Source organism: Leopardus geoffroyi, chromosome A1, assembly GCF_018350155.1.
Source record: "Leopardus geoffroyi isolate Oge1 chromosome A1, O.geoffroyi_Oge1_pat1.0, whole genome shotgun sequence".
Lineage (NCBI taxonomy): Eukaryota > Metazoa > Chordata > Mammalia > Carnivora > Felidae > Leopardus > Leopardus geoffroyi.
In genome coordinates, this window is record NC_059326.1 from 21782148 (window position 1) to 21798444 (window position 16297).

Sequence of the window (16297 nt, forward strand, 5' to 3'; positions counted from 1 at the left end):
AAAATACACACAACATAAAATTTACCATCTTAACCATTTTTTTAATGTTTATTTTTGAGAAAGAGAGACAGAGTCTGAGTGGGGGGCAGAGACAGAGGGAGACTCAGAATCTGAAGCAGGCTCCAGGCTCTGAACTGTCAGCACAGAGCCCCATGCGGGGCTGGAACCCACAAACCGCGAGATCGTGACCTGAACCCAAGTCGGATGTTTAACTGACTGAGCCACCCGGGTGCCCCTACCATCTCAACCATTTTCAAGTGTACAGTTCAGCAGTGTTAAGTATATTCACATCTTTGTGCAACCATACTCCATAACTTTTTCATCTCGCAAAACTGAACTCTAGCCATTAAACAACTCCCCTTGTTCATTCTCCCCCAAGCCTCTGGCAACTTCTATTTTCTGTATCTAGGAATATGACTACTTTAGATACCAGATATAAATGACATCATAACACTAGTCCTGTTTTTGTGACTGACTTATCTCACTGAGCATAATGTCCTCTTTGAAAACAAGAATAATTTTTTAGCATAAGTACCCTAGTGATACTTTAAGTATTTAAACATTCTTTTTTTTTTTTTTTTTTAATCCAAAACTCAAGTTTATCTGGTCATCTGTATTTTATCTGGCTATCCAAAAGTGAAAAGACAGGGTTGGTCAACAGGAGTTACAGTCTTTTTAAACTCTGACACCTTTCTCCAGTGCTAAGTCTCTAAGTAACAGAGGCCTAAGGAAGGGAGAGGGGAGAAGGTTAAAAGCAAACAAGATGCTAGCAAAAGCAGAGAGAAAAGGTTAATGTGATCAGGACAAAGTGGCACTTCATTAGAGGAGGGCTATAATTGCCTTCTAAGAAGTCAGCGTGCAGGGTCAGAACACAAAAGCCTCAGATGCAGTCATGGGTTCTGGCTTCTGCTATCACTGAGAGTCCTTAGACAAGTTACTTTGTATGAGGCTGTTTTCCTATTTGTTAACTAGCAAAACATTGACCTCCTAAGATTGTAGTGACGTTAGATAAGATAATGTTAAAAGAATCTAGTGTCAAGCCAATATGACCTATTGCTCTTCTGCCCCATACTTTTGCTGCTAAAGCTTCTGCACAGTGAAGGAAAAAATCAGCAAAACTAAAAGGCAACCGATGGAATGGGAGAAGATATTTGCAAATGACATATCAGATAAAGGGTTAGTATCCAAAATCTATGGAGAACTTATCAAACTCAACACCCAAATAACAAATAAACCAGTGAAGAAATGGGCAAAAGGCATGAATAGGCACTTTTCCAAAGAAGAAATCCAGATGGCCAACCAACCCATGAAAAAAATGCTCAACATCACTCATCATCAGCGAAATACAAATCAAAATCACAATGAGATATCACCTCATACTTGTCAGAATGGCTAACATTAACTCAGGCAACAACAGATGTTGGCAAAGATGCAGAGAAAGAGGATCTCTTTTGCGCTGCTGTTGGGAATGCAAACTGGTGCAGCCACTCTGGAAAACAGTATGGAGGTTCCTCAAAAAATTAAAATAGAACTACCCTATGACCCAGCAATTGCACTACTAGGTATTTACCCAAGAGATACAGGTGTGCTGTTTTGAAGGGGCACATGCTCCCCAATGTTTATAGCAGTACTATCAACAATAGTATTTTCCAAAGTATGGAAAGAGCCCACATGTCCATCAATGGATGAACGGATAAAGAAGATGTGGTATATATACAATGAAGTATTACTCGACAATCAAAAAGAATGAAATCTTGCCATTTGCAACTATGTGGAGGGAACTAGAGGGAACTAGAGGGTAAGCGAAATTAGTCAGAGAAAGACAAATATCATATGATTTCACTCACATGAGGACTTTAAGATACAAAACAGATGAATATAAGGGAATCAAAATTGGTGTAAAAACAGAGAGGGGACAAAACATAAGACACTTAAATACAAAGAATAAACAGGGTTGCTGGAGGGGTTGTGGGAGGGGGGATGCGCTAAATGGGTAAGCGGCTTAAGGAATCTACTCCTGAAACCATTATTGCACCATATGCTAACTAACTAGGATGTAAATTATAAAAAATAAATAAATTACAGAAAAAAATTAAAAATCCCTTGGAAGAGAGGAAAAAAAAAAAGGGTCAGAGTAAGCCACAACAGCTTTAAAAAGCCTGCTGGTGGCTGAAAACGCCCTTGGCCCTCACCTCTCCTGCAAGACTTGCAGGATCCTAATTAGACTCTTTGCTCCCTAAAATTCTTCCCAGTCTATGGGCAAAATTTCTAACATTTTGGACTTCACTTTGTTGCTTAAGGTTTTGAACCTTGTGGAAAATCAAACCGCATCAGAAAATGTGGCTCTACCACCAGTCCCTTGGTGTTGGGCTGCGAACAGGTTTGGTTCTGGCAGTTGGGCAACTTCGCGGAGCAAGATCCTCACTCTTTGAAAAGCTCCAGGAGCAGCTGGGTGGCCCGGACGCCAGACGGGAAGGGAAGCCGTTCACCCGCCCGCCCAGACCGAGCGGCCCCGCCCCTCCCCGGCGGCCCCGCCCCGCCCCTTCTCGGCATCCCCCTCCTTTCCTGGCTCTCCCGGCCGCCGGCGGAAGCATGGGCGCGGGCTGGGAGCTGGGGGCTGCGGCGGGGCGCTCGCTGCTGCTGTGCTCCTCGCTGCTGGTCGCGGGCTGCGCGCTGGGCCTGCGCCTGGGCCGCGGGCGGGCGGCGACGGACCGCGGCGTGCTCGCCTGGCTGTGCTATGACGCCCTGGTGCACTTCGTCCTGGTAAGTGCGGACGCCGCCGCTCTCGGGACCCTCCCCTCCCCGGTAGCGGGAGTTTCCGGTAGAGGACCGGGACCCTTTGGCCGCCCCAAGCCGTGGGGCGGGAAGTCTGCGGAGACCCCGAAGGTGCTTGGAGGCCGCGATGCTGGACCACCTCTCGGTTCCCTAGTCCGTAGAAAGCGCATCTTCCCAGGGGGCGCAGCCGTTCCTCTACCAAATTAAAAACAAGCGAACAAAAAATCTCTGAAAATTATTTCTGTACTGTTATGTTAGTTTGATTGTAAGCAGCCCAAAGGCCTTGGCTTTCTTGACTTGTAACCTGCACATTTGAACTGAAACTAATGGAGAGCGAGAGAGTTTTTGAATGCTCCAAAGAGAGCAAGGAGAGACGAGGAGGCGCACTGCGCAAAGTCCGCGAGCCTGTGCCCTAAAAGTAATCACCATGTTTTGGGTAATGACTGTATGCCAGGCACAGCTGTGTGTTTAATATTTCTGATCTTTACAATACCCTGTAACTTATTTATTGACCCTATTTTACAGAGGAGAAAGCAAGCCCTGGGAAGTTAGGTGACTTCACCATGCCACCCACCTTGAGTTCTGACTTGAGTCTGGCTCCAAAGCTTGCACCCTTTGTATCAAACCGGACTTTGAGAATCGTGCCCCTCAAAATTCAAACCACTTTATAAATAGCGAGGAGGTTAGTATTTAAGGGAATTCTATTGAAATGCCCCCTTCCACTATGCACACACTTTTTTTTTAAGTTTTTTTTTTTTTTAAATAACTATGCCAAAATAGCTTTTTTGCAAATTTGACCTTGCTTAAATCTAGGCAGACCTGCGGTTGATGTGAAACCAGAGTCTATAGTATTAAGAAAGGAGAAAGCAAGATCTTTCATAATTATTTAGGTTTCTAAATGTTTATCAATTGGATATGTGCACATACCAGATGTTACTGGAATGCGAAATTCTTTCTTTCCTAATAGTTTACAAGTGGAAATAAGAGACAGCGAATAGTTCCTTCAACTCTTTTGTTTATGGAATTGACTTTTTAAGCTCTCGTTGGACACAGGGTCTCCCAAAGAACAGGGGCAGCAAAACAGGTGGCTAGGCCCGCTTAAAGAAAATGTATTATAACATATTTTAGACGTACAAAAATGTATAATAATACTAAGACATATACCCATATGTCCATCACCTAGTTTAATAAAATCAAGTCTGCCTTTCAAGCGCAGCCTTTTACAGGTAACACCAGGTACATCTCCATTTGTGGCAACTTGAGGTATATGACCCAATGCATGGAGTCATTGCTCTGGTTTCCTCCCACCCTCTGTCCTGAAGGAAATGTCCCTCCCACAGCTCTTATTATACCTGTCCCAACTGCAGAAGAGTCCACTGTATGAATGCACCGTACCTTAGTTTTTTAAAAAGTGTTGGGGCGCCTGGGTGGCGCAGTCGGTTAAGCGTCCGACTTCAGCCAGGTCACGATCTCGCGGTCTGTGAGTTCGAGCCCTGCGTCGGGCTCTGGGCTGATGGCTCAAAGCCTGGAGCCTGTTTCCGATTCTGTGTCTCCCTCTCTCTCTGCCCCTCCCCCATTCATGCTCTGTCTCTCTCTGTCCCAAAAATAAATAAACGTTGAAAAAAAAAATTAAAAAAAAAAAAAGTGCACATTTTTCCCCCCATATTAGAATGACCAATGACATAAAACCACTGTGGGCTATTTTATTGATATTTTATGTCTGTGAAATTGGGATGTATCTTTTTTTTTTTTTTTTAATGTTTATTTTTGAGGGAGAGACAGAGTGAGTAGGGGAGGAGCAGAGAAAGAGGGAGACATAGAATTGGAAGCAGGCTCCAGGCTTTGAGCTGTCAGCATGGACCTGACATGGGGCTCGAACTCATGAACTGTGAGATCATGACCTGAGCTGAAGTCGGACGCTTAACCGACTGAGCCACCCAGGTGTCCCAAAATTCGGATGTATCTTATAATTCATGATGAAATACGATAATTGCACGAGCTCACATTAATGGGTATGTTTCTATTTTGCAGTTTACACACAGTTCTTTGACTAGCATCTGTGTATACTTACCTTAGGGATCGGTGAGGGGGGCACTTGGATTAAGGTTGAGGCCTGCAAGAAAAACACATGCCCGTATTCTCTTTGGTAGGGAGTTTGCTGCACGAATACCGAGAAATGTGGCAGAGGCTAGGATTGGAAAAGAGAGCCTCACGGAGAACTGAAACTGCAACTCACTTATTCACACTGGAACCTGAGCTGCCTCTTCTTACCCCTTTAACTTTCTCAGGGAGGAAATGTTTGGATTTGTTGGACACCATCAAATGCAGAGCTCGCGGTTCAACAGCGTCTCAAGCTAAGCATTCCCAGAGGGCACTTCAGCTCCCCGATGTCCAACTGGACTGTGGTCACCAGGGGCTGCCGCACTGGTCTTCAGTGCAGTTGGTTATGGCCAGGCTGATTTCCCACCAGTGCACCTGGAAGGGGCCATGGCAACATACATAAAGAAATCGGTGGTCTGGCTCACTGTTTCTCAGAATTGGCCATGGGCGTGTTGTGCACTGGTGCCTCCTGGTTTTTCCCCCTCATCTGCAATCTAAGTATAGCATTCTAGGCATGGCCGGGGCGCGGAGGAAGGATATGTATGCCTGTGTTTTGGGAAACACATCCTGATTGACTAGAACACAGGGTCTACCTGGGAAAGAAGTAAATTATCCTGATTGATTCCCCCACGTGCCACAGGGCAACACAGTGAGGAGGGCCCGTTTGGACCTGCCCATGCAATGGGTGCATTACCGGTGAGGAACTGCACACTTAGGCTCCCATCTCATATGGAGTTGCTGGTGACCTGCTCCTACTTCTCTGTGGAGAGTGTTTATCTTTACTCAGAATGTAAACAGATCTCTGGGGAGGAAAGGCAGGGTCTTTATCTTTACCACCCTGGAACATCTTGGGAGGGAGAGGTCTCTCCAGGCTTTACTACCTTGGAGTGTCTCCTTATGTAAATACTCTTAAATTGGTGTAAATGCCTGTGCTCGGGAACCTCAGTCAGTGCAGGAATATGAGATATACATGGAGAATGCTCTCCCAGTGTAGTGCATGCTGGATTGCAAAGGATAGTTGAGGGGCAAGAAGATCAGCTAAAAAGAATTGCAGAATTTTAGGAGATGAAAGAGGGCTGAGCTAAGGTGGTATTGGAAGTTAAAATGGGGAGGAAAGATAAATACGAGAGACCTTCCAGGGGAGAATGTTATAGGTCACAGTGACCACTTATACATCAGGGATGGAGGTGATGTTGGAGTTTAGAATCTGGCTAACACGGATAATGTTGACAAGGTTAACGAAGACAGGAAGATCAGATATTAGAACTATGAATCTGGGGTTCTGGTGTGTAGTTGAGGAGAAATGGTCAGAAGGCAGTTGAAAACCCAACGACAAGCTGGTGAGATGGATTCAGGGCAGAATGGAGAGAGTTGGACATTTTTACTGCGTTGGAGGAGACAGCAGGAAGCTCTGGGAGTGAGTGATTTCTGAGGAGAGAATAGAAAGGTGCAAACGCTGAGGAATGAGAGCAGAATCTTTAAGTGTCTAAAAATGTATATATATTGAAGGAGTAGGAAGGGGAGACAGTGGACCGGACCAGTGGACCAGACCAAGAACCAGGATAGTGCTGGGCCCTGGGACCCAAGGGAAGGAATTTCAACATCACTCTTAATTGTTGTAGCACCATTTAAAAAAAAAAAAAAAAAAATGGTGAGGGCTGAGCCAGAGCCTCTGGGTCCAGTGATTAAGAAGCTATTGGTAGGGGGCACCTGGGTGGCTCAGTCGGTTAAGGGACTGACTCTCGGTTTCAGCACGGTCTCATGGTTCTTGAGTTCGGGCCCCGCATTGGGCTCTGTGCTGTTAACGCAGAGCCTGCTTGGGATCCTCTCTCTCCCTCTCTCTCTCTGCCCTTCCCCAGCTCGCTCTCTCTCTCTCTCTCTCAAAGTAAATAAACTTGAAGAAGAAGTAACCATTTGTAGGGGCATCTGGCTGGCTCAGTTGGTGGAGCCTTTGACTTTTTGATTTTAGGTCATGAGTTCAAGCCCTGCATTGGGTGTAAAGTTTACTTAAAAAAAAAAAAAAGTCATTGGTAAAAGTGGTATTGTTTGAGAAGCTAAAGACAAGGGCTTAGCAGGTGGGGTAGCAAAGATGTGGAGGCAGTCTGTGAAGACCTCCAAGAGATTTGGTGGGAGGAGGAGGTGGGGGGTGTAGGCAGGGAGCTCAAGAGACATCGAGGGACCAGGCAGGAATCTTGGGTTCTGTCTGAGAGGGGAAGGTCTGGGAGCATCTGTGAGCAAGAACATGGTCGAAGGAAGAGTGAAGGGGCAGAGAAGTGGGCTGTGTAGCACATGCTGTCTGGTGCTGTGCCTGCCTGCGTGAATTAACGCACAGCAGAGCTGAACCTGCCTCAGTCTACCACATGTTCTCGCAACAAACCCGTCTGACTAGTTCCTCCCACACTTCTGTCACTGAGAGCCTGACCGAGGCTTGTCCATCAGGGTGAGGGGCAGTTGTCATGGAAAACACTGGCTTCAGTTGTCTCCATTCATTCTACCTTAACCCCCATGAGTCGTTCTTTAACAAGTCCTGAGTCCCAGTGGCTGCTCAAGTCCCTATTAATTTGTGTATTTTGGACATTACCCTTTTCCATTTAGCATCACCATCTGTTCCCACCTTCCACCACAATCACTTCAGCCTCCGACTCTTGGGATTCTAAAAATTTCTTCCTCCTCCTACTTGCTTTATCATTAGGTCTCAAGTTGCCTTTTAGCTCACAGTCTGTTACTGTCTCTGTTTTCCTTTTCCTCTTCGTTGGATTTGCTCTAAGATAGATACCCTCTCTGGTGAATGCATTTATAGCCTCCGTGCCGTTTGGCAGATCTGGTGAGTCACGGTTGGTCTTGCTGTATATTAGTGGTAAAGCTTTGTGGTGGTTAATTTTCTGTGTCAACCTGGCTGAGCCGTGGCATGGCCAGTTATTCGCCCACGTGTTATCCTGAATGTTCTGCGAGGGTGTTTTGGATAAGATGAACATTTATGGGGCGCCTGGCTGGCTCAGTCGGTAGAGCATGTGACTCTTGATTTCAGGGTCGCGAGTTCAAGCCCTATGTTGGGTGTGGAGCCTACTTTAAAATAAATACATTAATTAAATTAAATGACATTTAAATTGGTAGACTGAGCAAGGCAGATTGCCCTCCCTAAATGTGAGTGGACCCCATCCACTCAGCTGAAGGTCTGAATACAACAAAAAGGCTGACCTTCCGTAGAAGGAGCTAGAATGCCTCCTGGCTGACTGCCTTCGCACCGGTGCATTGGCCTTTTCCTCCTTCAGTCTCAAACTGACACAGTGGCTTTTCCTGGCTCTCAAGCCTGTATGTAGCCTTTGGACTAAAGCTACATTGTCAGTTCTCCTGGGTCTCAGGCCTCCGGCCTCAGACTAAAACTACATCATCAGCTTTCCTGGGTCTCCAGCTTGCACTCACCCTGTGGGTTATGGCACTTGTCAGCCTTCATAATCCTATAAACCACTTCCTCAGACTCAGTCTCTTCGTGTGTGTGTGTCTGTGTGTATGCCCACCCACTGTTCTGTGTCTTGGGAGAACCCTAACACAAGCTTAGAAATGATGCCAAGTTGCAAGTCCAAAGAACAGCACCCATAGTGACCTGCTGGCCTTTTTCAGGGTGTGGGTGCACGGCCCTTGCAGTTCTGCAGACCAGAACTCAGTTTGTTTTCTAACGTCATTGCATAAGACGTGCCACCTAGCAATTGGGACAGATGTCGGTGTAGCCACAGCTCAGAATGAAATCCTATTCTGGTGCTCCTCATGTCCACAAGATTGGAGTCCACCTGGGTGCCCGGTGCTGTGCTGGACACAGAGAGAACGGATGGCCTGTGTCCTCTCAGAACTTCGAGAGCAGCAGAGAATTTTTCCCTAGGTGTTTCATACGGAGAATAACAGTTATGGATGTCACTCTCAGCGTAACCCATGTGAGAAATTTCTTTTGCAGGTAGTGCTGGGAGAAGCTTAGTTTCTCCTTAAAAAATTGGTCTATTGCTGGGGCGCCTGGGTGGCTCAGTCGGTTAAGCGTCTGACTTCGGCTCAGGTCACGATCTCACAGTTCGTGAGTTCGAGCCCCGCGTCGGGCTCTGTGCTGACAGCTCAGAGCCTGGAGCCTGCTTCACATTCCGTGTCTCCCTCTCTCTCTGCCCCTTCCCTGCTCATGCTGTGTCTCTCTCTGTCTCAAAAATAAACATTAAAAAAAAAAATTGGTCTATTGCTTTCTCACAGCAAGAGCAATGTTAATGTTTTTCCCCTTTCACTTGGCTGCTGGGAAACTCAGAACCGCATTAAACTCTATAATAACAAAAGAAGCTCTACGTATGTATCTTCTTACTGGCCTCCTGATCTGGATTCTCAATTTGTTTTTTGTATTTTTTATGACTGATATTTAAAAACTTTTAAGTACATTTTACCATTTAATTGAATGTCTTTTTGTAATTGACCTAAAATATAAGATGAAGTGTGTAAATACTTCAAAAAAAAATTTTTTTTTAATTTTTTTTTTTCAACGTTTATTTATTTTTGGGACAGAGAGAGACAGAGCATGAACGGGGGAGGGGCAGAGGGAGAGGGAGACACAGAATCGGAAACAGGCTCCAGGCTCCGAGCCATCAGCCCAGAGCCCGACGCGGGGCTCGAACTCACGGACCGCGAGATCGTGACCTGGCTGAAGTCGGACGCTTAACCGACTGCGCCACCCAGGCGCCCCTACTTCAAAAAATTTTAATGCAGCTAAAATTGATTTCCTTTGAAATGGAAGAGATGTTCTAGGGAAATACCATGTTGATTTTTTTTTTTTTTTTTTCCTTTTGTAACATGAAACACAGTTTGTAACTATTTGGTCTTCCTCTATCCCCAGTACCTGGTGTGGCGCCTGGTTTGTACCAGCCGTTCTGGAGAATTTGTTAATATTCAATGAATGGAAGAATGATTCTATCATTTTAATTTATAGTAGTTATCAGTCACATGTTAAGCCTCAAATAGCTCAAATATCTAAAAGGTTAGAATGTTTCCTCTGTGTCAGTCAGTCTTTTTAAAACAAAATTGGTGTAAATTGTTTTTTAAATTACTGTATTTTATTTTTATACGGAGAGAGAGAGAGTGCACACAAGAGTGATGAGAGAGAGAGGGAGGGAGAGAGAGAGAGAGGGAGAGAGAAAGAATTCCAAACAGGCTCCACTCCCAGCACGGAGCCCGACTCAGAGCTCAGTCCCACAAACCATGAGATTCATGACTTGAGCTGAAGTCAAGAGTCAGATACTTAACCAACTGAGCCACCCGGTGCCCATTTTTTAAAAAAAAATTTATTTTATTTTATTTTATTTTATTTTATTTTATTTTATTTTATTTTATTTTATTTTTAGAGAGAGAACGAGAGTGGTAGAGGGAACATTAGTTTAAATTGTGTATTCCCAGGATCGTTGCAAAACGTATAACATTTACATATCCAAAAGGAAGAAGGTAAAACTAGCCAGAGATAATTACGGTTAGTATTCTTAAGAATAGTCTTCCAGAATTTATATGAAAATATATATCCAGATAAATGTTTTTCAGAGTTCTTTTTTATAAAAATGGGGTCATACTAATCATTCTCTGTTGCTTTTTTCACTTAACTGTGTTCAGTGACCATCCATATCACTATCTCTTGAACTGCCTCATAATTTTAAATAACTCCAGAGGACTATATTGTATTTTATTATAATCTATTTAACCAATCCTTAATTGTGGGACTTAAGGCTCTTTTCAGTTGCCGGCAATTAGATAGAAGGCACTCTGTGCATTTTTCTGAACTTGTATAATTGTTTACCCAGGATAAATCCTGAAAGTAGGGTTGATGGGTCTAAAGGAAAAGAGTTTTTAAAAACTCCAGAAAGATAGTGACCATTTATATTCCCATCAGCAACTTTCTCACACCTGGGCCAGTGCTAGGTGTCATTATTGAATCAGATACCTCTTTTGCCCTGGCTCAAGTCGGTTCTTGGTCCCATTTCACCCTCGACAAAATGTTCTGTCTGGCCACCACCATGGCAGCCAACTCTAACTTTGACTTCATTCGCCTCTCGGAGCAGACAGCACCTGCTCTCGCCTCCTGCCCCAGGCCCCTTGGACGCAGCTGAGGTGTGAGATCCTTGAGACCCACTCACCTTCCACACACCTGCCATGGAATGAACCTTTGGCAGTGACATTTGGGAGCCCTGGGATCAATTCTTCTTCCTCCCTTCCCCAGAGAAGGACTCCCCAGAGAAGCAGTAGTTCATACAGTCTCTGGAAAAATTCAACATTGAGACAGCTAGCCTGTTACTGAGTGCTGCTACTAAGTTACTAAGCTCAGTAATGCTGCCTCAGACCTGGTTTGTCCTTCTCTGTCTCATTTCCCACCTCCCACCTGCTTCCACCTTCCAGTCTCCCTGGGAGAACAATTCCCATAAAAGTAGTGGAACACAGTATAATGCTTTCCAGGGGACCAAAGCCAAGATATCCCTTCTCTCTTTTTTTTTAAGTAATCTCTTCACCCTATGTGGGGCTCAAACTCACGGCCCCATGATCAAGAGTTATGTGCTCTACTGACTAAGCCAGCCAGGTGCCCTGATATCCTTTTTCTTAACAGTTGTGTACTGTTCCTTAGCATGGATAATTGAACCGACTGTGCAACCTCAGGTTATGTCTAATTGCTTTTGCCACTAAAACCAGCCAAAAATCTATAATAAATTCCTAGAGCAGGTATCTTTACTTCTGTAGGATGTTTAATAGAACTGAAAACAATCAAAATAAATTGAATTGGCAAGCTCGCATCTTGTCCAGCAGTTGGAAATTCAACCTCAGTTAGTAGGGGTTTTCCTTTTTTTTGTAGCGTCTCATGAGATCCCAGGAGACTTACGTGATTCCCAGAAAAAACGGAGTGTGTAACCTTTGGTCCATCCTGATCACAGCTGATACCCTCACTGACGGAGCCCCATGCTTTCTAGAAGGCCAGCAAGCCTGCTGTTCTGTGCCAGGCTTAAAATAAGAATTTGAGGCTTAGATCCGTAGAGTCCACCTCCTAATAGCCTGTTTTTCTGTAGGGCTCATCTTTCCTTATTGATCTGAAAGGGATGTCACATGATAGTACAGATGATGTCACTCACATTTCCTTATGCACGCTCTTCTGTTTGGCCGAGAAGGTGTCTCAGCTGCATTTGTTGACTAATCCATCCTTTTCCCACGTATTATGCATAGATAAATTGGGAGATTTTTAAAATGTGGTTACAGAGGCAACTGTGTGTTGGTTAAGCATCTGACTCTTGATTTCTGCTTAGATCATGATCCTAGGGTCATGGATCAAGCCCCATGTCAGGCTCCATGCTGAGTGTGGAGCCTGCTTAAGATTCTCTCTCTCTCTGTCTCTCTCTCTCTCCCTCCCTCCCTCCCTCCCTCCCTCCCTCCCTCTCTCTGCCCCTCTCTGTCTCTCTCTATCTCTCTCTCTCTCAGATAAAAAAAAAAATAATAAGAAAAATAAAAAATAAAATTTGGTTGTTATGAATATTTTAGTTTCTGTTCTGTCTATACAGTTTCTATTACTTTAGCCTTATCCTGAATTTTATTTCTTTTTTTTTTTTTAAGTTTACTTATTTATAATCTTTATACCCAATGTGGGGCTCAAATTCACTACCCTGAGATCAGGAGTCCCATGCCCTACCAACTGCACTAACCAGGCACCCCAAAGGATAATCTCTTTTTTCCCTTTTTTTATTAAAAAAAAATGTTTTAGTGTTTTTCTTTATTTTTGAGAGAGAGAGAGACTGAGCGTGAGCAGGGGAGGGGCAGAGAGAGAGAGGGAGACACAGAATCCAAAGCAGGCTCCAGGCTCCAAGCTGTCAGCACAGAGCCATTAGCACAGAGCCCGATGCAGGGCTCAAACTCAGAAACTGCGAGATCATGACCTGAGCCAAAGTCGGACACTTAACCGTGAGCCACCCAAGCATCCCTTCTTATTTTTTTAGGTAGGCTTCATGCCCAATATGGGGCTCGAACTCATGACCCCAAGATCAGGAGGCATACTCTGCCGACTGAGCCAGCCAGGTGACTTCCTTATAGTGAACTTTAATATCTATCTGACAAAGCAAACTTCTTACCACTCATTTTTAAACACTTTAAAATGAATTCTTCCACATGAATTTCAGATGAATTTGCCAGGTTCTGAAACTTGGTATTTTGGTTTGGGATTTTCTTTTTTTTTTTTTTTTTCCAATATATGAAATTTATTGTCAAATTGGTTTCCATACAACACCCAGTGCTCATCCCAAAAGGTGCCCTCCTCAATACCCATCACCCACCCTCCCCTCCCTTCCCACCCCCCATCAACCCTCAGTTTGTTCTCAGTTTTTAAGAGTCTCTTATGCTTTAGCTCTCTCCCTCTCTAACCTCTTTTTTTTTTTTTCCTTCCCCTCCCCCATGGGTTCCTGTTAAGTTTCTCAGGATCCACATAAGAGTGAAACCATATGGTATCTGTCTTTCTCTGCATGGCTTATTTCACTTAGCATAACACTCTCCAGTTCCATCCACATTGCTACAAAGGGCCATATTTCATTCTTTCTCATTGCCACGTAGTACTCCATTGTGTATATAAACCACAACTTCTTTATCCATTCATCAGTTGATGGACATTTAGGCTCTTTCCATACTTTGGCTATTGTTGAGAGTGCTGCTATAAATATTGGGGTGCAAGTGCCCCTATGCATCAGTACTCCTGTATCCCTTGGGTAAATCCCTAGCAGTGCTATTGCTGGGTCATAGGGTAGGTCTATTTTTAATTTTTTGAGGAACCTCCACACTGTTTTCCAGAGTGGCTGCACCAATTTGCATTCGGTTTGGGATTTTCTTAAACCCATACATTAATTTGAGATTAAGTGATGTCTTTACAATACTGAGTCTCCTCTAAGAACTAAGTGGATCTCAATTTATTTAAATCTTTTGTTATAGTCTCTTAACATTCTTTTTTTTTTTTAATTTTATTTTAGAGAGAGCACGATCAGGGGAGGGACAGAGAGAGAGAGGGAGGGAGAATCCCAAGCAGACTCCATGCTCTCTGAGGAGCCCCACATGGGTCTTGATCTCATGATCCTGGGATCATGACCTGAGCCGAATCAAGAGTCAGATGTTCAACCAACTGAGGCACTCCATCTTAAAATTTGCTTCTAGGGGTTTCTGGGTACCTCATTCAGTTAAGCGTCTGACTTCAGTTCAAGTCATGATCTCATGGTTTGTAAGACTGAGCCCCGCATTGGGCTCTCCACTAATGGTGTGGAGCCTGCTTGGGATTCTCTCCCTCTCCCTCTCTCTCTGTCCGTCCCCCACTTGCTCTCTCTCAAATAAACTTAAAAAAATTACTTCTAAGTATTCTTAGAGTTGTATTGCTACCATGAGATATTTTTCCTTTGTATTTTAACTGATTATTGCTATAAGCGAAAACTACCGAGTTACATCTATATCTATATAGTAACCAGCCACTTTTCTAAATTCTTGTTCTCCCCATTCCAGCTTTATTGAGTGATAATTTGCACACAATAAAACCCACCCATTAGGAGTACAGTTTGATGAGTTTAGTGAGTGTGCAGAGCTATGTGAGCACCATTACAGTCACCATATAGAACATTTCTGTCACTTTTTACGGAGGTTTCTCCCATCCCTTTGCAGATGTTCCCCGCCCCGACCTCTGGCACCAGGAAACACTGATCTGCTTTCCTGGCATTAACGTTTTACTCTTTCTAGAATTTCCTATAAATGAAATCATACAATAGGTAGTCTTTTATTTAGCTTAAGCTACTGAATATTGTCCCACTACATGGATATATCCCAATTTATGTATCTATTTACCAGTTAATGAAAAATGGTGCTGTTTCTAGTTTTAAATTTTTTTAAGTTTACTTATTTATTTTGAGAGAGAGAGAGAGCATGAACCGAGGAAGGGCAGAGACAGAGGGGGAGAGCAAGAATCCCAAGGAGGCTCTGCACCATCAATGCAAAGCCACCATCAACACAGAGCCCAACGTGGGGCTCAAACTCACAAACCGCGTGATCATGACCTGAGCTGAAACCAAGAGTTGGATGCTTAACCAATGAGCCACCCAGGCGCCCCTAGGCGCTGTTTCCAGTTTTAGACTTTTATAAATAATGCTGCTATGAGTGTCTGTGTACAAGTCTTTGTGTGGGCATGTGTTTTCATTTCTCCTGGGTAAATGCCTGGGAGTGTGATTCTTTAACCAGAGTAGCAACTGCCAAACATTTTCCAAAGGGCTCTACGATGTCCATTCCCACCAGCAATGTTTCATTGTTCTAACTGGTCCACATCCTCACCAGCACTTGGTGTCTTAGTCTGCTGCAGCTGTTGCAACAAAAATATCATAGACTGGTGGCTTACAGAACAGACGTTTATTTCTCATGTTTGAGACGCTTGAAAGTTCAAGATCATGCTGCTACCATGGTCGGGTTCTAGTGAGACACTTCTTGGCTTGCAGATGGCTGCCTGTTGCTGAGTCCTCACATGGCTCAGAGAGAGCCTTTGTCTCTCTTCCTCTTCTTATGAGGATGCTAATCCCATCATGGGGCTCTACCCTCATGACCTCATTTAAACTCAATCATCTCTACAGGCCCCACCCCTAAATACCATCACATTGGGGGTTAGGGCTTCAGCAAATATATTTGAGGAGACACATTTGGTACATAACACTTGGTATTGTTAATAATATAGCGAGATCCCATGTGCACTTTATCCAGTTTCTCTAATGATAACACCTTGCAAAATTACAGTATCACAATGAGGATGTCGACAGGGACACAATCGGAAGGAAGAACAAGGAGCACATGCTCAGACATTTATGGAATTACATATGTCAGCAACCCCCAAGCTCATCGCCCCCAGGTTCTCCTATGATTGGTCCAGCAATCAGTGTCTCCCCTTCACTCGTACCCTGTGTTTGAGCGGCCGCTGCCATCACGGCAGCCCTGATCCCGTGGGGCTGAGGAAACTCCATGCCCCAAACCCAACCTGCTGGCAATGGCCAAGACCCAAGAGAATTGCCTTACACCTCACAGTCCATCTTGAGGAAGCTTAGTGATAGCAGCCAAGGGCTCCAACAAGGAGGTGGCATCAAAGGTTTGATAGCCCCATACACTCCCACACCAGAAGAGCTGTGGCCATTTAAATGCTTTGCACAGCCTAGCTGAGTGGGTGGGCACCTTCTCAAAAGAGGGAGCCAGAGGCAGGATGCACATGACTCTCCTTCCCAATGCAGAGAGCTGCTCTGGAGCTGTAGGCACCTCTCCACGTTCTCACTGGGCCACCCCCTCACCCTGCCACCTTTTGTCCCCCATGGTGGGGTGACCAACAGTCCCCGTTTCCCAGGGACTGAAGGTGTTCCTGAGATGGGGCGGTCACCCTACC

At 44.6% G+C, this 16297-nt stretch overlaps 1 protein-coding gene across 4 annotated transcripts in view; it reads left to right on the forward strand.

The window, feature by feature from the left end:
- The first annotated feature begins 2313 nt into the window (after positions 1-2313).
- The window catches only part of EBPL (EBP like), a 34763-nt gene continuing 20779 nt past the window's right edge, over positions 2314-16297 (forward strand). Inside the window, exons 1-2 of one of the 4 annotated variants that reach the window (XM_045475741.1) lie at positions 2314-2763; positions 11729-12150. In XM_045475741.1, coding sequence (XP_045331697.1) covers positions 2338-2763; positions 11729-11884 — 582 coding nt within the window. In that variant the 5' untranslated portion in view covers positions 2314-2337 and the 3' untranslated portion in view covers positions 11885-12150. Of the gene's footprint in view, positions 2764-11728; positions 12151-16297 lie in introns of those variants that run through there. The other 3 variants (XM_045475730.1, XM_045475748.1, XM_045475720.1) reach the window with 3 other exon arrangements.